At 39.9% G+C, this 23,269-nt stretch overlaps 1 protein-coding gene across 6 annotated transcripts in view; it reads right to left on the bottom strand.

Annotated features, from left to right (window-relative positions):
- Positions 1-991: 991 nt before the first annotated feature.
- LOC132398020 (actin-binding protein WASF3-like) overlaps positions 992-23,269 on the bottom strand; it is an 81,889-nt gene continuing 59,611 nt past the window's right edge. For all 6 annotated transcript variants that reach the window (XM_059976918.1, XM_059976920.1, XM_059976921.1 and 3 more), the window contains 4 exons: positions 12,450-12,625; positions 6,552-6,806; positions 2,534-2,916; positions 992-1,837 (listed from right to left, as the gene is read on the bottom strand). In XM_059976918.1, the coding sequence (XP_059832901.1) occupies positions 1,680-1,837; positions 2,534-2,916; positions 6,552-6,806; positions 12,450-12,625 (972 nt within the window). In that variant the 3' untranslated portion in view covers positions 992-1,679. The remainder of the gene's footprint in view (positions 1,838-2,533; positions 2,917-6,551; positions 6,807-12,449; positions 12,626-23,269) is intronic.

Below are 23,269 nucleotides of genomic sequence, written 5' to 3'. Positions count from 1 at the left end.
GCAGCACCTGTACCAAAGGAATGACTGTAGATACACTAGTGAAGCAAATATCTTGGAGCCCATCAAGAGACATTTGGCGTACTGATTGAAAATTTCTGGATGAAGGCAGGTTACACTTCTATATTTGGTGTAGAGCTCGAGCTAATGATATTTCAGATTATGGCTTCAAAATGTTTTTATTTTGATGTACTTCAAATATTCATCTTGATCTGGGATTTTCAAATTTGCCAACAACCACACATCTCTATGACTGCAAAAACAATAACCTACGTCACACCTCAGAGGCTTATGTTAAGTGCTTTATCCTGTCTACTGAAATGCTCTTAAATCAACTGGACAGAATTAGTTATTACTCTTATCATACAGTGGCATAAAACTATCATTGGATTGTCAGTGCCCATATTGTTGACCCATAACATTAGAGTCGTAGATACAGATTCATAGAGTTATTTCTGCACAGAAACAGGACCTTTAGCCCATCTAATTATTAATCTGGTATAGCAATCCTGGAATTCAGGATATCGGTTTAAATTTCCAGGCAACCCTCACCTGCCATTTGCCCCTTTTCATTCACCTTCTGATCCAAATTTTACATTTTTGTTCCGTTTTCTACCCCGTCAGCTCCGTCGTCATTCCACTCTCTTCCTGACTATAGCACACACATCACCCCTATATTTGCCCCCCATCTGAGTCCATCCACCCCTCAATCTTTCCCCTAATGATTCTCATTATCAATTTCCTCACTTATCAGACTCCAACACTTGTAATCGTTCTGTCCCAGCCTCTTGCTCCACTTTCACCCACCCCTCCATCCACCTTTTTGTTTCTTTGTTTCCTCTGATTACCCAATTGTTTCTGTACCCCAGCTCCTGCATTCTCCCCACCCACATGTGGCTCCCTCTGCCCATCATCGCTTTCCTTCTCCTCAGTCCCCCTATCGCCTGTCCGCCCCCCCCCCCCCCCAACCATTTCACCCCTTCTGCTTTCCTTTTCATACTGGCCACCTTCCCTCTCCGCTCTCAGTTCCGAAGCAGGGTCTCCATCCAAAAATTGAGAATTCCTTCCCCCCACCCCCACAGATGCTGCTCAACCTGATGAGCTTTTCCAGCCATTTGTTTTTTTTACTATCAATTAATGCCAGCAGGTTCAAGGTAATATCAATTTATAAAACAGGAACTCTAATATTTGTCATTTATACTATAAAACAACAGTAAAATTTCCTTTGGGTTTATAATTTTCTTTCTGAGGAGGCAAATATGGGCAGCCAAAATCTAGTGTATGCACAATATGGGGTAATTTCATTTTTTTGGTATTAAATGGAAATTGTTTAACAAATAAAAGTACCTAAATTCAGACTTCTGCCAGTGATTAGATGTAGACATTTGTTTAAATACTCTGAATGTCATTGGAAATATACAATCCATATGTGTTCACAAAAGCACATTCTAAATCATCAAAATGTACAGAAGCCATGCTTATAAAAAAAATTTGGCATTTTACACCAGAGGCAGGCCAATGAACAATGTAATTTATTTTACATTTTTATGTGTGCTTTACTTGGGTGTGGTTACAGATGTACATTAACCTAAAGTGCGTAAATGTACCTGCACCCCACCTGTTGAAAAACAAAGCAGAAAACCCTAAGGCTGGGTCACTCCGAGTAACACGACTCAAATATCTTAATCAGACCATTCATTCTCATCCAGTTCTGAGTCATCGTCAGACTCACTGTACTCTACCGCAATTCTGCGAGATAATATGGTCGCCACATCATTTCCAACAGGTTCCTTTTTGGCTTCTTGCTCTCGTTGTTCTTGGACTTTTCGAAGCTGAATTCCTGCAATACACAAACCCCGGTTACAAGGTTCGTCCTGATAACTTACTTGTTTGCAGTTTTCAGAAAACTTATTGGCATTATCTGATTCAAATGAAGATGATTCCAGAATTATATTATAAGGCAACATTAGAGAAGGTATATTTGGCTTCTCTGGAGTTGAAGCTTCAGGTTATAAGCAAAAGATGCTGAAAAAATCAGAGCAACACACCCAAAATGCTGGAGGGACTCAGCAGTTCAGGACTGATGAATGGTCTTGGCCCAGAACTGTGCTTTTCCTTTGTGTGCAAGAAGTGATATCTGCTTTACTCCAGTTAACTTAAATAAGTGACTCACAGTGACAGGGATTCAAACTTGTATTCACCACTGCAACAGGGTTATGCTGGTGATGTATCATGCAGTGAAACTATTCCACTTTAAGATACTCGGTATATGTTACCAAGAGACTGTGTGGACATTTTGTAAAGTGAATGCTAGAAATAGGCTGAACTACCAACATACAGTAACACCTAGCTTTTAAATCTGTGTTAATTCAAGGTTTTCCAGACTCAAGCACTTTGAACTGCATAGGGTTTAGGATAACCAGTAGGTATATCAGCACAGAAAAAGCTCTGATGGAACTTTTTCCAACATACTTTAGAGATCAGGTGCCATTTAGTTTGCCTCAATTTTTGTTTAGTTTAACAAAATGCAACTCACCTCTTCGAATGGCAGCAAGCAGGTCACTCCGAGCATCGCTGATTGGCATGAGAGTTGCTTGGGCTTTCTTTATTTCAGTCGCAGATGGCGGCGAGGCAGTATGCAAGGGAGATGGGACCAACAGGGGCGGCCCAGGTGGAGGGGGAGGCGGTGCAGCAGGAGGGCCAGGAGGAGGTGGGGTGTAAGACAACGGAGGCGCCGGCGGAGGAGGTGAAGGGGTGTATGTGCGGCCTGCAGCCACTGCTGACCCGAGTGCGAGTGGGATAGGTGCAGAGATTGGGCTGTCAAATGCAGTTTGGGCTGAAGGGATGAGGGGAGGGGGTGGAGGTGGAGGAGCAGGGACAGGTGGTGTGTAGTACTCTGCCAACTGCACTGGTTGTGCGCTGTTAAAAAAAGAAAGAGCTTAATGTTAGTTCACACATACCTAGAACATACAACATTACAACACAGCACAGGACCTTCAGCCCATGATGTTGTGCTGACTTTATAAAGTGTTCTAAGATCAATTTAATCCTTCCCTCCCACATAGCCTCCCAGTTTTCCATCATCCCTGTGCCTTCTTAAAAGCCCTTAATGTATCTGCCTCTATCAGTACCCTGGGCAGTGTATTCCTGTCACTCTTTGTATATGAAAAAAACATACCTCCGACATCCCTCTTGTACTTTCCTCCAAGCACTTTAACATTATTTTCCTGTGTATTAACCATCTCTGAAAAAGTCTCTGGCTATCCACTCAATTTATGCCGCTTATCTTGTCCAACTATATCAAGTCTCCTCCTTTGCTCATCCTCCCTCACTCCAGAGAGAAAACCCCGAGCTCGGTCAGTCTATTCTCACAAGATGCTCTCTAACCCAGACAGCATCTCCTCTGCACTATCTCTAAAGCTTCCATATCCTTCATATAATTAGGTGACCAAAACAGAACAGAGTATTCCAAGTAAGATCTAACCAGGATTTTATAGACTTGCAAACATTACTTCACGGCTCCTGTACTCAAACCCATGACTAATGAAGGCCATCACACCATATACATTCTTAACAACCGTATCAACTTGCACAGCTGTTTCGAGGGATCTATGGACGTGGATGCCAAGACCCCTCTGATCCTCCACACTGGTATGAATCCTAACATTAGCCCTGCACTCTGCCTTCAAATAAATCACTTAATAGCTAAGTATCAAGCAGCAGGTTAGAGAGGCAATATTTTAAAGAAATCAGTAGAAGGAAGTGGAAAGTGGAAAGTGGATATTTCAATATTTCAGTTTTCCATTTTCTTTGTATCCATGGCACAAAATACTGCTGATTCAAAACTACATTTGAAATTACATTATTTTCAATCTAAATTGGAAAAAGTTTTAATCATACTCAATTATCTTCCACTGAAGTGAAGGGATTGCAAAAAACCTGAAGAACCATATATATTTACCACAGAAGAAAAGATCATTTGTCTTACTGTGATTGTTTGGTTGCTCTGCCTGAACTACATTAGATCACAGATAAGATTTTTAAGAGAATTGAACTTTAAAATGATGTTTCATTCAGTATTGCCTTAAAAATGGAATGCAAGCAGAAAAGATTACTGAAACAAAACAGCAAAAGTGCATTCAGAGACAAACTTGGCGAAAAAAATATGGTTTGAGGAATATATAAAAAGAGACAGTTTATGTGATTAATGTACTGTAGATGATAGTGACAGGACAGCTCAGAAGCTAACAAAGTGGAATCTCGAAGCTCAGCTCCACACAAGTGCCTAAGTGGTATAATTATGCTCTACTCTTCATTTTTATGGAACTGGTAGACTGCAGAGAAGAAAAAGCAGTACCGTGCTCAGAACAGTGAGGAAGTGAGTGAGTGAGGAAGGAAGGTGGGATGGCTGGAATGGGAAAGAGCATATGTGGGATGAAGGAGAGAGAGTTTTTCATTTTCCATTTTGAGCAGAAGTATTTTGAAGTAGACTTCCATTTTATAACAACAGGAATATGTATCTGTCAATAGGAAGCCAGGGCAGGGGGAATATTTACAATGGTCATAATGGCTGCAGTGACCCTGTTCTTTGCATCTCGACTTGGGAAATTTATTTTGGCCTGTATCAAAATGGTAGGCATCATTCTTCAAGTTCAATAAATGTTTATCTCATACCAAAGAAGCCATCTAGAATCCAAAATGTTGAACACCCAATGTTCTATGCATAACCAGGTGACCATCGAATGCTATTCATTATCGTTAAAAAGTTTACTCAGGCATTCATCCTAGTAATGCTAGAATAGCTGCCTGTGCCTTTAAGTGGAGACGGTGACATCATTACGCATGCGCGGGATAGTGGGGAGACCATTTTGTTTTCTGCTGTCAAAGCTGGTGGGGCGTTGGAATCAAGTTCCTCCCAGAGATGCTAGGCATGGTGAGGAAAGATGAGCATTAATTTACCATATCCATGTGAATTTGTTTTTACTTGTTAATGAATTGAGAATATCGGTAATTTGACATGTTTTACATGTGGATGCTTTAGACTTTCACGAGTAAAGAACTCGGCGCTGGATAGCATGGCTTGCAAAGTTCCTCACCAGCCATGTAGGTCAGTCTTCCTGTAATTTAACTACCAGGCAATATCTTGTAAAAGTTGTGCCGAAGTGTACCTTTCGTCTAATTCTATTGTCTCATGACTGATTGTGCATGTAACCGCGTAACGTGAATGTTTAGTCCCCGTTCGGGGGTTCGGCACCTGTGTACTAAAAAGCAGTAGACTTCTTAGATGAGATGTATTTGCGTACATTTTTCGCTGCTATGTATAAGGTACAGGGTTGGGGGGATTCTAATGCTGTTTGTATTGTGTTCCTTCGGAATTGCAACTACCGTATTAGTACTGTATTAGTTTTGTCCGATTTTCTCTGTATTTTTATACTGCATAGGCAATTGGTCGAGACACAAGTGTGTGGATCGAAGGGTAAACAGAGATTGTAACAGCAGGACCCGATTATAAAGTCATTCGTTTTGTTTTAAGATCCTCTTCGGGCACTTAAACATCTAAAACAGATAAAGGAATTAAAACCCGAAAAAGTAGTTGTTGTCTCGAGTGTGTACTTTTCCCCGGGCTACAACATATGTATAATCATAGCGTAAAGAAGAGCTGTATGAATTTCCAAATTTATAAGTCAATCGGGTTTCTCAGTCTGACCCAAGTACATTCTCCCTAGTGTGCATTCCAGTTACAGGTTTGGGCTCGTAAGTTGTGGACATGCTATGCTGTCGCCAGGAGTACAGCAAAACTTGCCGGCAGCCCCCAGTACATCCTTGGACTGTGTTGGTTGTTAATGCAAGCAACACATTTCTTAGGCAACAGAATCTAATCTTAACATCACCAGCTCAACAACAAGACGTGCTAAATAGCATAAAGCAACTGGCCTGATTCAAAGAGACACACTTTCATTGAAAAAATATGAACTCAGCATCAGAAGACTCTAAGAATTTTCTACAGGGGCACAACTGAGAGCATCCTGACTGGCTGTATCACTGCCTGGTATGGGAACTGTACTTCCCTCAATTGCAGGACTCTGCAGAGCCCAGCACATCTGTAGATGTGAACTTCCCATGATTCAGGACATTTGCAAAGACAGGTATGTAAAAAGGGCCCAAAGGATCATTGGAAACCTGAGTTACCCCAACCACAAACTGTTCCAGCTGCCACCATCTGGGAAATGGCACCACAGCATAAAAGCCAGGACCAACAGGCTCCAGGACAGCTTCTTCCACCAGGCCATCAGACTGCTTAAATCATGCTGACAAAACTGCATTTCAATGTTATATTGACTGTGCTGTTGTACATACTATTTATTATAAATTGCTATAATTGCATGTTTAGACAGAGACATAGCGTAAAGATTTTTACTACTCATGTATATAAAAGATGTAAGTAATAAAGTCAATTCAGTTCAATTCAAGATTCTCATTCCTTCGCCATCAGTTTCAACAATTCACTCTCATATTCATTCTGATACTTCAGTAGTAAGTATTGTCTTGATTACCTGTAGTCTTTTAAAAGTTGAGGTCTAGGCCCATTCAGGATGGCTTCAGCAGGTTGTATCAGGTGTGGTTGCTGAGCTCTAGTAAGTGAGGTTTGCCGAATATTTGTGGCTGGTAATCTGTATGCACGATCCTGTGCCTGGGTTACAGCAGTTAACAGCTCCTTATTGTCAGGTACATAAGAAACTGCAGACTGTTGAACAGGATGATTTGGACTAGCAGGATAAGAAAGTTCTCCAACATCAGATACATAAGACCTGTCAAGAAAAAATCCAAGAAAATGTTAAATAATTTAAAAATAACTGAAGATTAAGAGAGCTTCTTTTCTTAACTTCTTTCCCCAGTTCTTTAACAACGCATTCTGTTCTTCTTAGAAAAACAGATGGCTATGCAGTAGGGTAATTCTAGGCCGCTTCTAGAGAAGTCAACATGTACAAAAGCTGGATGAACTCAGCAGGTCGGGCAGCATTCGTCAGGACTGAAATGTTGACTGCTCATTTCAACGGATGCTGCCCCACCTGCTGAGTTCATCCAGCTTTTGTACGTGTTGATTTGATCACATTGTGTTTAGTTTCTAGAGGAGATTCCATGCTCCACACAACATTATGGGCTGAAGGGCCTGTAATGTGCTGAGATTTCTATCTCTATGTACTCGCAAGTTCAAAGGTTAGAATCCAGAACCAGGGGCATTAAGAGCACTACAATTACAAGTAGAAATAGCCAGTTTCAAACTGAGCAGTTTAAATGATCTTCAATAGTCCGAGCTATGATCACAATAAATTTTATATGTATACAGTGCATTCCGGTTAATTGGACTATCGGTTAATTGAGACAGCTACTTATTTGAGACAACTCTCAAAAAACAAAAGCTAATTGAGAAAATAGCTGGAATTCCCTTTGTTTACTTGGGACACTCTGCTGCTTAACTGGGACTGTTGCCAAACAGTTTCTAACTATCGTCAGTCACATGTGCTTCTGTGGCTGTTAGACACTACGCCATGCTTAGTGCAAACAGTTTTTAAATAGCATCAGTTGTGTGTGTTTGGGTTCAAAAAGCAGTGATCTTTGTCAATGGAAGTTGGCAAGGAATAAGCAGTAAGACAATTCAGAACTGTTTTGTTCACAACAGCTTCAAGCATTCAGGCTTGGAAATGCCAGAAACAGCCAGAAGTGAAAATGAAATGATTTCACTACATCAGCAAGTTAGAAACTACAAAGAATTTGAAGATATCGACAATCATTTTGAATGTTATCTTTATTCCCCACCAGATACTCGGCTCTCAACTGTTGCATGTGACAGCAGCCACACCCCAGTACACCACTCTGATAGTGGGCTAAACCAGTGGAGGGTAGCCAGCAGGTCTTAAACCCTGATTAGGGACATGCCTGTCCTAGCATGCAAAGACAGCTCCGGCAGACTGGGCAAATGAGATCTACAATGAGATCCAACAGCCAGCAAGCGGTTCAGCAACGTTTCGGGGAGGGCAAAGGGCACGATGAGGTCATGGTTATCCACTGCAACCACGGAAGGCTCAGTTGTGATGACTACTTGTACCACTGGACCCGGACTGTCGCGAGAGTGTAAATGCACTAGTGTAGCAATAGCTTTTCCACTCCCGCACAGGTTTCCTGTCAACATCAGATATAACAGACCAGTAGAATAGGAAGTGTTCTAATTTGTTCTGTATTTCTTTAAAAAACATAATTTATTACTCAGTTAAATGATAGTTCACCATGAAACTTCAACTAATTGGGGCAGCGCTTACTTGGCCAATACATACTGGTCCCAATGTATCCCAATTAAGTGTGGGATGAGCATCATCACTGGTGGTTCACATCAGCACAACCTCCCACTACCAATGAACTTTGATAGCAGATGATTAGGAGTTATGTTTAAATGCTAATACCATATGACACCTTTGAAATCATCCTCAACTGTAAAGTTAAATAATCATGGAGATGATTTTTCATCTGTGAAGACCTATTGTGTTGAACTATTGCCATTCTATTCAGTCCTTCATACTGTTTTGACGGCTAACCAATGTCTTCATCTTTAGTTTTTGTTCCTTCATCTAGGCAGACATCCTCTGCTTTACACCAATACTCAATTGTAGCTATGTTATCATGATCATTTTGTTTCTCTTTCCTTGGAACTCCAATGATTGTTCTATCCCAGCAGATATAACATTAGTGTAGCACCACATTTCATCATACACGTCTCTGGAGAACCATTCATCACACAAAAGCAATTTTCCCTAAACAAATGCTAAAAACCTCAGGGCGAATTTTGCCTTTGTCAAAGTTGAAAGATCTGATTTTGAGCCTTTCGCAAATTTAATCCATTTAATCCATCAAAATAGGCACAGTGAATTCCTAATATACAAATCTACTGTGGGCAATCATTAAGTATGGGAGTGGGAAAATGTTAAGCAAGAACGTCATGCAGAAATCTCCTTACATCTCAAGATATATCAATAATTTTCCAAATTCCATTCATCATTCTGATTGGCCTAATGTTCCTTGTAGTGTTAAAGGCAAAATACGTAGCCAGATACTAAGTTTATTTAAATGATGGTTTCTACCAATTACTTTTATATCCCAGATTTTAATTTTCTATCTCTTTCAATTGTTCTCATTTTCAATTATAGGAATTATATATATTTATTTCAAGTTATTGAAACATAGACGTCTTGACTTCAACCCCTCTTTAAAATAGTATTTTAATACCATGCATAAAAAATCAAGATGATGTGAGGAAGTGAAAGGGTTAACATATGAGGAGCATTTGATAGCTCTGGATCTGTACTTGCTGGAGTTTAGAAGAATGAAGAGGAATTTCATTGAAACCTTTTGAAGATTGAAAGATCAAAATAGACTGGGTGTGGAGAAGATATTTCCTATAGGGGTGTAGTCTACAACTAGAGAGCACAGCCTCAGAAAAGAGGGATGTCCATTTAGAACAGAGATAGAAAGGAATTTCTTTAGACAGTAGGCATTGAATCTGTGGAATTTATTGCCACAGACAGCTGTGGCGGCAAAGTCATTGGATATACTTAAATCGGAGGTTGACAGATTCTTGATTAGTCAGAGTGTCAAAGGTTAAAGGGAGAAGGCAGGATGATGGGGTTGAGAAACGTAATAAATCAGCCATGATGGAATGGCAAAGTAGACTCAATAGGCTGAATGGCCCAATTCTGCTCCCATGTCTTGTGGTCTTATCCTGAATTCACCTCTTTCACTCTGCCAGAGATTCATAGGAATAATTGGGATGCAGAGTAGTATATCTTTCAGAGAAGCTTTGAGCACAACTTTGAATCTTCTGGGACTGATCTTGAAATCAAATTATTTGCCAATTAACCATGCAGAATAGTAGATCTGGTATTAGTCACAGTATCATACAGCAGAGAAACAGACTCTTTGGCCAAGCATGTTCATGCCAGTTGCCAAGTTCTTCATCACCTTAATCCAATTTTCTAGCACTATCTCTGTAGCCTTCTGTAGCAATAAATTTGAAATGTTCATCTCAATGTTTTCACCCTCTGTGTAAGAAAATTCCTCAATCCTTCCTAATTCTTAGACCACTAACCTTAAAGGTTAAGGATGTAATGCTGAGGCTTTATAAGGCATTGGTCAGACCACACTCGCCGAGTACTGTGAACAGTTTTGGGCCCTATATCTGAGAAAAAATGTGCTATCATTGGAGAAGGTTTAGAAGGGTTAATATATGAGGAGCGTTTAAAGGCTCTGAGCCGGTACTCACCCAGAGCCATTAAAAGACTGGGTGGGGAGGGGGGAACCTCATTGAAACCTGTCAAATATTGAAAGGCTTAGATAGAGTGGACATCAACGACCAGAGGACACAGCCTCAGAATACAAGGATGTTCCTTTAAAACACAGACAAGGAGGAATTTCTTTAGCCAGAGGGTGCTGAATCTGTGGAATTTATTCACACTGGCAGTTCTGGAGGCCAAGTCATCAGATGTATTTAAAGCAAAGATTGATGGGTTCTTGATTAGACAGGGTCTCAAAGGTTACAGGGAGAAGGCAAGATAATGAAATTGAGAGGGATAATAAATCAGCCATGATGGTATGGCGGAGCAGACTCGATGGGGTGAATGGCCAAATTCTACTCCTATGTCATATGTCTGAGCTCTACCTGCCCAGATAAACACGAGTTTTTTTTTACCAAAGATGTATTTATATGGGAAACAATTTAAATTTCTAACTGCTGCTGTCACCAAATAGATATCATAGGACTTGAGAGCTACAGTACATAACTATAGGATGTGTACATCTATATTTATGCAAGGAATCATTCTTCCCAACAAAAAAGCCTTTCACTAATTTGTCTTTGTAAATCTTCTGCATGGGAGGGGGCAGGGCTAATGCACAAGTTTGAAGTACATTACAGAAACTTGTAAACTTAGTCAGATCCATTACGTAGTATCCAAGACATCTTCAAGGAGTGTTGTCTTGGAAGGCAGCCTCCATCATTAAAGACCCCCATCAAGCAAGACATGTCCTCTTGTCATTGTCACTATTGGGAAAGAGGTACAGACGCCTGAAGGCACACACTCGTCGTCCCCTCTGCCATCCAATTTCTAAGTGGACATTGAACTCATGAACACTCACTACTTCTCTATTTCCGATGGTTTTGCACTACTTTTTTAAACTTAACTATTTAATAGACAAATACATACTGTAATTCATTTTTTCCTCTTATCATGTCATACAATGAAGTCATTGTACTGCTGCTGTAAAATTAGAGAATTTCACGACATACGCCAGTGATATCAATCCTGCTGCTGATTCTGATTCCTCTCTAGTTTATTAGCTTACCTGTGACCCCATTGCCTACATGAAGCTATTGAACTATTGCGAGGAGGTGACAATTCAAAATGACTATAGTCAGTGCAGTGATTTAGTGTACCTCTACTTCAAAAGGTTTTTTGATTTGTCCGCCACAATAGGCAGGATTTTCCCGGTGGCCACCCACCTCAATCCCACTTCCCATTCCTATTCCGACATTTTGGACCATGGCCTCCTCCATGAGCCTACTCTCAGGTTGGAGGAGTGACACCTCACAATCCATTTGGGTAGCCTCCAATATCAGAGCACGAATATCGACTTCTCTAACTTCTGAAAATGTCCTCCCATCATCCTCCTCCTTTTTCCATTCCCCATTCAGACTCCTTTTTTAATGCCTTCTCTTCTCTTCACCTACTGTATCTGTCGCCTCCCTCTGGTGCTCCTCCACCTTCCCTTTCTCCCAAGGTCCACTCTCCTCTCTTATCAGATTCCTTCTTTTTCAGCCCTTTATCTCTTCCTCCCATTACTTCCCAGCTTCACACTTCATCACCCTTCCCCCACCCTCCTATCTCCCCCCTCACCTGCCAGCTTGTACTCCTCCCCTTATTACTCTGGCTTCTGCCACCTTCCCTTCCACACCTAGAGTCTCAACCCAAAACATCGACTGTTTATTCTTCTCCATAGATGCTGCCCGACCCGCAGAGTTCCTCCAGCATTTTGTGTATGTTAATCAAAATGATAATTAGTTAAGTTTAAAAGCTACGGAAATCTTGTAAAAATAATAACAGTGTCAAAGAAATATTAATTACTCACTGAGAAGTTAACACTGGGAGTTATGAGTGATGGGAGCTGATTCAGATAGGATTATCACTATTTCTAATTCAAATAAATGGCTTAGGTTCAGAAAATATTGGCTAGTTAACAAAATTGCTGATGAAAGTAAACATAGTAAATATTTACTAGACAATTATATTGTGATATATCATATCTTACAGTGTAGATAGTCAACTGAGTTAAGAAAATTGCTGTAAAATGTTACTAGACCAAATCCAACGACAACAGGGTCCTTGCTGTGCGTTGGTAAACTGTACCTGGTGTCTGGTGACACAGATCCTTCAGAAGATGCAGCATGGTATGGTGATGGAGAGAACCGGTGGTCAGCTCTGAATTCTTTATCGCGTCCCATCACGTCCCACTCTGGCCGCCTGGTCCTCGCTTTGCGGACTTTCTTCACCTCGCGAGTGGCATCTTCCACCAGTTTCTGTTCCTAAAGGGAGAGGGGAGGAGAAGCGGGGGAGAAATGTTTCAGAGATACTTGCACGGCCGGAACGACATTTCGCAGTTGAGGAGACAAATGGCGGGAGGTGGATGGAGAGAGACTTCAACGCTTCCAACATGTAAAGAAAATTTTAAGGGTGAATACAGCCAGGAGAAGAAACAGAAGACACTCCTATATTTATTCAGCATCCAGGTATTGCCTTTAGGTTCATAAGGAATTTGACACACATTCTTTGTCCTATTTGCAACAAACAGTGATTAATTCTGGTAAAAGTGTGTTTGACGATGCAGTATCTACTGCACAAAGATGGCCAAGCCACTTAAGTTTGCATGCTGTACTCCTGTACTGCAGGTGGCGATACTACAAACTGTCAACTTGCACGTTACTGCTGTTTGTCTAGTGAACAGACATAGGGCAAATGTTTCTCTTTGTGGAGCTACACAGAATATGAATAGGAATACTAACAACCAAACACTCTGAAGAAATGACTCTGGCAGCAGCCTCTTGTGAAGGTTGATTTTTCTTCTCCATTCAGGTTTATTTTTGCTCTCACTACACATTCATTGTACTTGCATCTCTCATTAGTCAATTTTTCCCATGCACAGACAAGGCTGAATAGGCTGCCAGTTGTTTTCAGTAAGTAACTTTCCACTGAAGATCATTTCCAGTCTTACAATTCCTGATTTACGATAAATACTCTCAAATTAGCAGCTATTAGGACATTAGTCACTTGAGTATACAGATCAAAACTCTTTTCAAATATCAGCAAGTTTCTCCACACTGTGATTCCTGCATCAATCCAGGCACAGCCTCCAAGAATTGAATATACACTCAGTGGCCCTTTTATTAGGTACCTCCTGTAACTATAAGGTGCCACTGACTGCACAATCATGGTTTTCTGCTGCTGAAGCCCATCCACTCCTAGGTCCAATGTGTTGTGTGCTCAGAGATGCTGTTGTAATGCATGATTATTTGAGTTACTGCTGCCTTCCTGTGAGCTTGAACTAGTCTGGCCATTCTCCTCTGAGCTCTCATTCAAAAAGCCACTCATTAACAAGAATGGCCACTTACCAGGTGTTTTTTTTTTTTGTTTTTTGCACCATTCTCTGTAAATTCTAGAGACTTCGGTATGAAAATCCCAGAGATCAGCAGTTTCTGAAACACTCAAACCACGCCGTCTGGCACCAACAATCCTTCCACTGTAAAGTCACTTAGATCACATCTCTTCCCCATTCGGTTATTTGGCCTGAACCTCTTAATCAAGTCTACATTTTTTTATGAATGGTGTTGCCGCCGCATTATTTGCTGATTAGATATTTCCATTAATGAGCTGGTGTACAGGTGTACCTTATAAAGCAGCCACTGAGTACATTCTTCAATATTACAGTCCTTCTTCTCCATACAGTTACAATGGAATTGATAAATCCATTTGTATTACTGACTGGATAAACGAACCAATTTCAGTTTGGGATGAACCAGCCACAATCTAGGGACCATTCATGTGAAATAAAGCACAATGTCTTTGAAAAGCTAATCCTTAAAAGGAGGTCTCAGGTTAAATCCCTGGTCTAGGTTGGAAAGCTAGGCAGTCAATATGATCAATTCATCATTGATCTCAACATTGCAGAACTAAACGTGGAGATAAAACTGCACTTCAGCTCCTGAGACTAGCAAAGAAGCATTGACAGAGTGGAAACAATACATAGATCAGGAGGGTACAGTTTACAAATAAAAACACAGGAGGACAGGGCATCAATGACTGAAGACAATTTTAAAGTAGTTTTAAACTTTGTGTTTGAAAAGTATCAGTTTGAATAAATCAAGGCGTGTAAATGAAATCAAGGCAAGTCTTACACACAATGTTTTTGTCTCTGGAATCAAATTAAATCTAAAATTCATAAAAATCTATTTTGAAAAAGGCTGGTGGACCACACTGATACAATGCTGGCAATCAATCATAGAGTTTTATAGCACAAGAGGTTGGCTTTCAACACATTTTCTCCAGCCAGGTGGAAATTAAGCTTACATTTCTTTCCCAAATCTTCTCCATACGTTGTTAGTTAAAGCAGATAAAGCAGACATCCAAACACTTTATAAACACTATGAGGGTTTATGTCACTATCATCTTTCCAACACTGATGAGATTCTCAATACTATCCCAAATTTCCTTTCCCCACTTGGAACAGTCATACAGCATGACTCTCTTGATTTATGTTTTCCAAGGCAGCTTTAAGCACATCTTTGAGATCTCTCCCATTGACAAAGATTAGAAGTGAAAAATGGTTTAATAACCTAGTGTTGGACACATGATTGACAAGCAACACACACATATGAATGGCAAGACTGGTCTAACATGGCCAACTGACCGGAACATGAGATTCAATGCTGGTGAGGTTGCCCTGGGAAAGGAAAGATGTTGGCTTGTTTAGTCTTCCAATGAATTTGGAGACAGGATCACAGTATCTTTTGAGCTTTGTGGGGTGTCTTCTCGAGGTATTCCAGATCTCTGAAGTACACAGAGTGGCAGAGATCACAGCTGCCCAACAAATCATTAGTATTTTGATTGGCATGGGGTCTAGCTTTTCACGCACCCTTTTCCTCAACCAATCATAAGTTCTGCTAGCTTATTGAAAGCAATGATGAATTTCATCACTGATATCCACCTTCGGGAGAGATGATTGCCCACAATTTCAAGGATCAGACCTTTCAACTAGCAGCACTTTTTTTTAGACTAATTTCATCAGATGCCACTTGAACTCATCTGCATCTTACATTTGTGTAATGGACAGTAGACAAGCCATGATCCTAACTAACAACTCTAAAATTATACTAATCTCAGTGAAGACCAGCAATAAACAAGGCTGCAACATTGCCCTAAAACTTCTCAGTCATTTTTGCCATAATCCTGCAAATCACCTCCAGAAACCTCCCCTAAAGACAGGAGCTAATCTTCAGAATTAATGCAAAACTATTCAACTGAACTCCAAAAAGCATGATCACCCTGTAGTGAAATTACAATATGTGGTCAATGCTTGCATTTACATGTACTTAAATGCCCAGTTCCGAGCCCTTATTGATTCATTCAATGAAGCAGTATTGAATGGAAATTTATAGTTATCGAGTTGTATTTCAGATTCAGTGTTTGAGAAGGCCTCTAAACTGACCAGAGGAATTATAAGGAAATATTTATAATAGGAAAGTATGTTCAAACAGTCTGGATACATCATGGGCAAATAGAAGAGGAAGTGGTGGAGATTGGGACAAACAATTAAAAACCTAAACTTACCTTTGAATGTGCAATTATTTTGTGATTTTTTAAAAAGTTGTACCAAATATCATTGATATCTGTTGATAGTGATTTTGTTGAGTATTTAATGGAGATATACAAAAATTCAATTGGACTACAATTTTGTGCAACTATGTACATCTATATACACAGACAGACAGACATACTTTATTGATCCCGAGGGAAATTGGGTTTCGTTACAGCCGCACCAACCAAGAATAGTGTAGAAATATAGCAATATAAAACCATAAATAATTAAATAATAATAAGTTAATCATGCCAAGTGGAAATAAGACCAGGACCAGCCTATTGGCTCATGGTGTCTGATACTCCGAGGGAGGAGTTGTAAATTTTGATGGCCACAGGCAGGAATGACTTCCTATGACATTCAGTGTTACATCTCGGTGGAATGAGTCTGTGGCTGAATGTACTCCTGTGCCTAACCAGTACATTATGGAGTGGATGGGAGACATTGTCCAAGATGGCATGCAACTTGGACAGCATCCTCTTTTCAGGCACCACCGTCAGAGAGTCCAGACATGTGTACATACATGTACACCCACATATACACATGCACAGTATATATTGAAAAACAGAATTTAAAGTTTTGAAAGAATCTAAGCTTAGCCTCTGGTTATAAAATTGACAAACCACAGGCTTGGAGTGCTCAGCTTAAGTTATATAAAGATCAAGTTGTGAATCTCCCATTTCTAATGATTACTGATAAATATCACTACCTATTATAAACATTACTTCTAAGCGGACAAAATCAATGAGACTACCTTCATTTTCTAAAAAAAACAACTAATTTATTATATAGAACTTGGATCCACTTAAGTCTCCCTGCTCTTTGCTTAATCCCATTCCCCTTGTGTAAAGCCTTTCTCAAACTACCCAGTCTATTTCCATTTGGCTTGTTAATTGGATGTATTCCTGTTACAGCTCAGTGAACAACTCCTGGCTGCATCCGTCAATTGCAATGAAAATCAACCAGCAGCGGGCAAAGGCACTATTCCAACTATCAAATCTATTAAAAGAAATTCAAAATCTCAGGAGACCCCTGCCTTCACACACAAGCTTATGAACATGCACACATTTTTGCTTCTTTTGCACATGGGATGTCACTGTACCCAAAAGATCTTGCAAGGTAGCTTCATAAACTGTGATCATTCATAATTTTCTTAAAGATAGAACTGTATTTTTGCTTCATCAATTACAGTTATCCATTATGACTACTTTAACTATCAATAGCTGTCTTGACTGCAGGTCAGTTGGTGATTCTAACTTCCACTAGCTTGGCCAAGTGGTGAATCATAAGCTGGGCTCTAAATGGATGGTTCTGACACTAACCATTTGTTAAGAAATGAGTAGGCAAACTATTAAAATTGACTAGATCTATTTCCTCTGATATTTAGTTTCACTACTGCCTGTTTTTGAGTGAATTCTTGTTAAACTTCAACAGAAACTAAGTTTAAGGGCATTGAAATAAGGTTCAACTTAACATGTATATTTCCTACCAGGGCTACATTAAAATAGCCTTTCACAACCTTTTTGCCCTGAAGGAATCCTTGAAATAATTTTCAGGTCTCAGGAAAGCCCTATGTAAAAATTATTATAACTACAGCTCACTGTACATGAGCATGATCAGTAAGTTGTAGATATAAAATAATTGTCAGTGCTCTTTTGAGTAGAGAATGAATTTTTAGCCAGCTTTCTTAATAACAACAGGTAGTTAAGTTTAGCTTACTTTTCTTGAAATTAATCTCTTTCCTTCTCTTTCATAAATGTTAAAAACTCGTAAGGCAAACATAATAAATTACTGTTAGATAACTGGCTTAAGCCAAAATGTGATTTAATTTTGCTAAAGGTAGGCTCAGTAGTTTTAATTTAATAAAGGTTGTAAATTGATTTTAATTAATGCTATTTACAACATGAAAACTTATTGACAATGTTAAATGGTAAAGTTACAACAGAAATGAAACCTGCATGCTTGAGTGTTTTTTAAGCTGGTGGGGGATGGGGGGATTGTTGCATTGGGGCTGTTTGTGCATGGGAGGGGTTGATGCGGTGGGGGGGGCTTTGGGGTTTTCACATTTAACTGTCATTCATTCTTTGGGGCACTCCTCTTTCTGCGGATGAAAAAGAATTTCAGGGTGTATATTGTTTACATTTCTCTTACATTAAGTGTACTTATTGAAACCTGTCACGGAGAGGTTTTTTTTAAATCACCATCTGTCCTTGTACCCCTGTTGAGAAACTCTTGCATTGAAATGACTTTTGTGGTTTCACCATTAGTTTAATACAATGAGTTATAATGTCATTGCCACCTACATAGAAAATGGTAACAAAACAACATAACAAAGCTCTTAATGGTGTAACATGTAAAATTTGTAGTTCAATAAGTAATGCTCTTTTTTGGGTATTAGTTGTAACATCTTGATTATTATATTTGCAGAGAAATAAATACAATTACAAAAGGTATTTGCTGAATAAACTGGCTCACATGGAATGGGGAGAAATTTAGTAGCAGTGTATCACTTCTAGTATAATCTGCTTTACTAGGTTTAGTTGGTTTATGCATAATTTCTCATGAATTCTATCAGAATTCTTTATTTTCTTGTAACTGCAGCAATGAATTTCAAGGTAATATATGGTAACATATGTGTACTTCGATAATAAATCTATTTTTATTTTACTTAATAGGTGGCAAAAGTCTGTTTACATAAATATCCAGAGCATTGTGTAAGTGAATACCATTCACATACTCACCTTGAATATGTTAGTGCCAGCAAGTTATAAGAGACGTCACATCTGCGTCCAATTCTGCCTTCGTGAGCATCTATCCATACCTTTAAATTGCTATACATGGTCTTTACTCAAAAAATGGAACCCTTAACGTAGATCTTGTTCTCTATTCCATGGTCATTAAAGCCAATCAGTACTGTGATGGCATTGGTTAAACCAATTGAAGTCAATTTGAGACTGTCCTTTTCAAGGATAGAACTTTAATTTTTGCCATCAGAGCTTTGTGAATTTTACTTTTGGCAATGTAAAAAATATCATGTTCACCTTTTATACAGAATCAAACCCTAATGAATCAATATATTTGAATGAAAAAAATAGGTCAAGGCAGAAAATACATTTTCCTGTACTTTGCAATGCAAAAAGAAACCTTTTTATAATGCAGGATCCAACAGATCAAACCTGCATTGGACAGTTTCCTATCTTTCCGCTGCCTAGGTGTCTAGGTGGAAAGATTTAATGAAGGTAAGCTGCCATGTCCAGGCAGACAGGGGTAGCAACGCACTCTATCGGAGATATACTGAACAGTTTCCATAGTTTTACTAAGTGATGCTATTAAGTGGATTATTCTAATATATCAATGGTTTGGTTTGAAACAATGAGTAAAACTAGTGCATATTTTGACTTCTAGATTCTGAAATAACAGGCTTCATATTTTGAAATCCAGTGTAAATGCTCTTAATTATCTGGTCTGTCCATTTGTATTTTGCCCACATTAAGCAACTGTCTGATTTTCCCCAAACTCTATGAAAAAATGCCAGTACCTGTTGCACTGACCTTAATCTAGTGTTGTTAGACATCATCTTACAAAGACAGGAAATACTTTAGGAAATCTTGTTCTAAATCGGAATCAGGTTTATGTTCACTGGCAAACGTTGTGAAACTTGTTGTTTTGCAGCAGCAGTGCAGTACAAGACATTAAATGTTACAAAAATAAATAAGTAGTGCAAAAGATGGATAAACAAGTATTGTCATGGACCAATCAGAACTTTGACGACAGAGGGGAAGAAGCTGTTTTTGAAACACTGAGTGTGGACCTTCAGGTTCCTATACCTCCTCCCTGATGGTAGTAACACATCAAGAGCATGTCCCATATGGTGACGGTCTTGAAGGATGGATGCCGTCTACTTGAGGCTTGGCCTCTTGAAGATGTTCTTGAGGTAGGGAGGGTTGTGCCCATGATGGAACCAGCTGAATTTACATCTCCCTGCAGCGTCTTGTGATCCCAGACATTGGAGTCTCCATTCCAGGCCGTGATGCAACCAGTCAGAATGCTGTCCACTGTACATCTGTAGAAATTTGTATGTGTCTTTGGTGGCACATCAAAGCTACAAACTCAAAGTGAAATAGAACTGCTGGCATGCCTTATTTGTGATTGCATTGATGTGTTGGGTCCGAGATAGACCCACAGAGATGTTGATGGTCAGGAACGTGAACCTGCTCACCCTTTCACTGCTGCTCTCCAAATTTCCCTTTCCTGAAATCCACAATCAATTCCTTGAACTTGCTAATGTTGTTCCAGCATCACTCAACCATCTAATCTAACTGCTCTACGCCTCTTCATCACCATCTGTGATTCTGCCAGTAACAGTGGTATTATTGTTTCATTTCTTTCTGTTAATCTTGTCCAATGCTTCTATATGACGGAGCCAAGCAATAAGCATCACCAGATGTCTCCTATTAAAGAACATCCGCCACTCCTGCATGATAGAGTTGACCACAAATTCCTCATTTCTGAATGTAAATTAAATCATTATGAGTCTTTGATATTGGGTTCACAATATAATGCCTACTTAGCAATTAGGTATACACAAATTAAACTTATTGTTAAACTCAATGTTTCTTAGCAAATCCTCGATATATTAGAATAATCCATTTTACTACTGAAGACAGCAATTTGCTCGTACGCTTTTCCATATTAACAAGGAAAGGATGCAAATTTGTTCTACTTTGGTTTAGTCAGTGTACTGCATTGTAAACATATTATAAAATACTGTACATCTGTTACAATAGACAATAGATGCAGGAGTAGGCCATTCAGCCCTTTGAACCAGCACCGCTATTCACTGTGATCATGCCTGATCATCCACAATCAGTATCCCGTTCCTGCCTTCTCCCCATATCCCTTGTCTCCGCAATCTTTAAGAGCTCTATCTAACTCTTTGTTGAAAGCATCCAAAGAACTGGCCTCCACTGCCTTCTGGGACAGAGCATTCCACAGATCCACAACTCTCTGGGTGAAAAAGTTTTTCCTCAACTCCTTTCTAAATGGCTTACCCCTTATTCTTAAACTGTGGCCTCTGGTTCTGGATTCCTCCAACATCGAGAACATGTTTCCTGTCTCTAGCGTGTCCAATTCCTTAATAATCTTATATATTTCAATCAGATCCCCTCTCATCCTTCTAAATTGCAGTGTATACAAGCCCAGTCACTCCAATCTTTCAACATGTGACAGTCCCGCCATCCCAGGAATTAACCTCGTGAACCTATGCTGCACTCGCAAGAAAGTCCTTCCTCAAATTTGCAAAACTTGCAAAGTCCTGCAAAACTGAACACAATACTCCAGGTGCAGTCTCACCAGGGACCTGTACAACTGCAGAAGGACCTCTTTGCTCCTATACTCAACTCCCCTTGTTATGAAGGCCAACATCCCATGAGCTTTCTTCACTGCCTGCTGTACCTGCATGCTTGCTTTCAGTGACTGATGAACAAGGACATGTAGATCTCGTTGTACTGCCCCTTTTCCTAACTTGACACCATTCAGATAGTAATCTGCCTTCTTGTTCATGCCACCAAAATGGATAACTTCACATTTATCCACATTAAACTGCATCTGTCATGCATCTGCCCACTCACCCAACCTGTCCAAGTCACTCTGCATTCTCATAACATCCTCCTGACATTTCACACTGCCACCCAGCTTTGTGTCATCTGCAAATTTATTAATGTTACTTTTAATCCCTTCATCTAAATCATTAATGTATATTGTAAATAGCTGCGGTCCCAGCACCAAACCTTGCAGATGTACCCCACTAGTCACTGCCTGCCATTCTGAAACAGACTCGTTAATCCCTACTCTTTGTTTTCTGTCTGCCAACCAGTTTTAATCCATGTTAGTACCCTACCCCCAATACCATGTGCTCTAATTTTGCCCACTAATCTTCTATGTGGGATCTTATCAAAGGCTTTCTGAAAGTCCAGGTATACTATATCCACTGACTCTCCCTTGTATAATTACCTGTTTTTCCTCTCCCTCCTTTCTTAAAAAGTGGGATAACATTAGCTACCCTCCAATCCTCAGGAACTGATCCTGAACCTATAGAACATTGGAAAATGATTACCAATGAGTCCATGATTTCTAGATCCACCTCCTTAAGTACCCTGGGATGCAGACCATCAGGCCTTGGGGATTTATCAGCCTTGAGTCCCATCAGTCTACCCAATACCATTTTCTGCCTAATATTAATTTCCTTCAGTTCCTCCATTACCCTAGGTCCTCTGGCCACTATTACATCTGGGAGATTGTTTGTGTCTTCCCTAGTGAAGACAGATCCAAAGTACCTGTTCAACTCATCTGTCAATTCCTTGTTCCCCATAATAAATTCACCCGTTTCTGTCTTCAAGGGCTCAACTTTGGTCTTAACTAATTTTTTCCTCTTCACATACCTAAAGAAGTTTTTACCTTCCTCCTTTATATTTTTGGCTAGCTTACTTTCATACCTCATCTTTTCTCCCCGTATTCCCTTTTTAGTTATCTTCTGTTGCTCTTTAAAAGTTTCCCAATCTGCTGGTTTCCCACTCAGCTTTGCTATGTTATACTTCTCTTCTATTTTTATAGTGTCCTTGACTTCCCTTGTTAGCCACAGTCGCCCCCTACTCCCCTTAGAATCTTTCTTCCTTTTGGAATGAACTGATCCTGCACCTTCTGCATTATTCCCAGAAATACCTGCCATTGTTGTTCCACTGTCATCCCTGCTAGGGTATCCTTCCAATCAACTTTGGCCAGTTCCTCCCTCGTGGCTCCATAGTCCCCTTTGTTCAACTGTAATACTGACACTTCCAATTTTCCCTTCTCCCTCTCAAATTGTAGATTAAAACTTATCATATTATGGTCACTACCTCCTAATGGCTCCTGTACCTTGAGTTCCCTGATCAAATCTGGTTCATTACACAACACTAGATCCAGAATTGCCTTCTCCCTGGTAGGCTCCAGTACAAGCTGTTCTAAGAATCCATCTCAGAGGCACTCCACAAACTCCCTTTCTTAGGGTCCAGTACCAACCAGATTTTCCCAGTCTACCTGCATGTTGAAATCCGCCATAACAACCATAACGTTAGCTTTGCGACATGCCAATTTTAACTCTTGATTCAACTTGCACCCTATATCCAGGCTACTGTTTGGGGGCCTGTAGATAACTCCCATTAGGGTCTTTCTGTCCTTACAATTTCTCAGTTCTATCCATCCTGACTCTACATCTCCTGATTCTATGTCACCCCTCGCAAGGGGCTGAATTTAATTCCTCACCAACAGAGCCACCCCACCC

Source organism: Hypanus sabinus, chromosome 8, assembly GCF_030144855.1.
Source record: "Hypanus sabinus isolate sHypSab1 chromosome 8, sHypSab1.hap1, whole genome shotgun sequence".
Classification (NCBI taxonomy): Eukaryota; Metazoa; Chordata; class Chondrichthyes; order Myliobatiformes; family Dasyatidae; genus Hypanus; species Hypanus sabinus.
The sequence above is the reverse complement of the archived record's forward strand: the minus strand, read 5'-3'. Positions and strand labels throughout refer to the sequence as shown.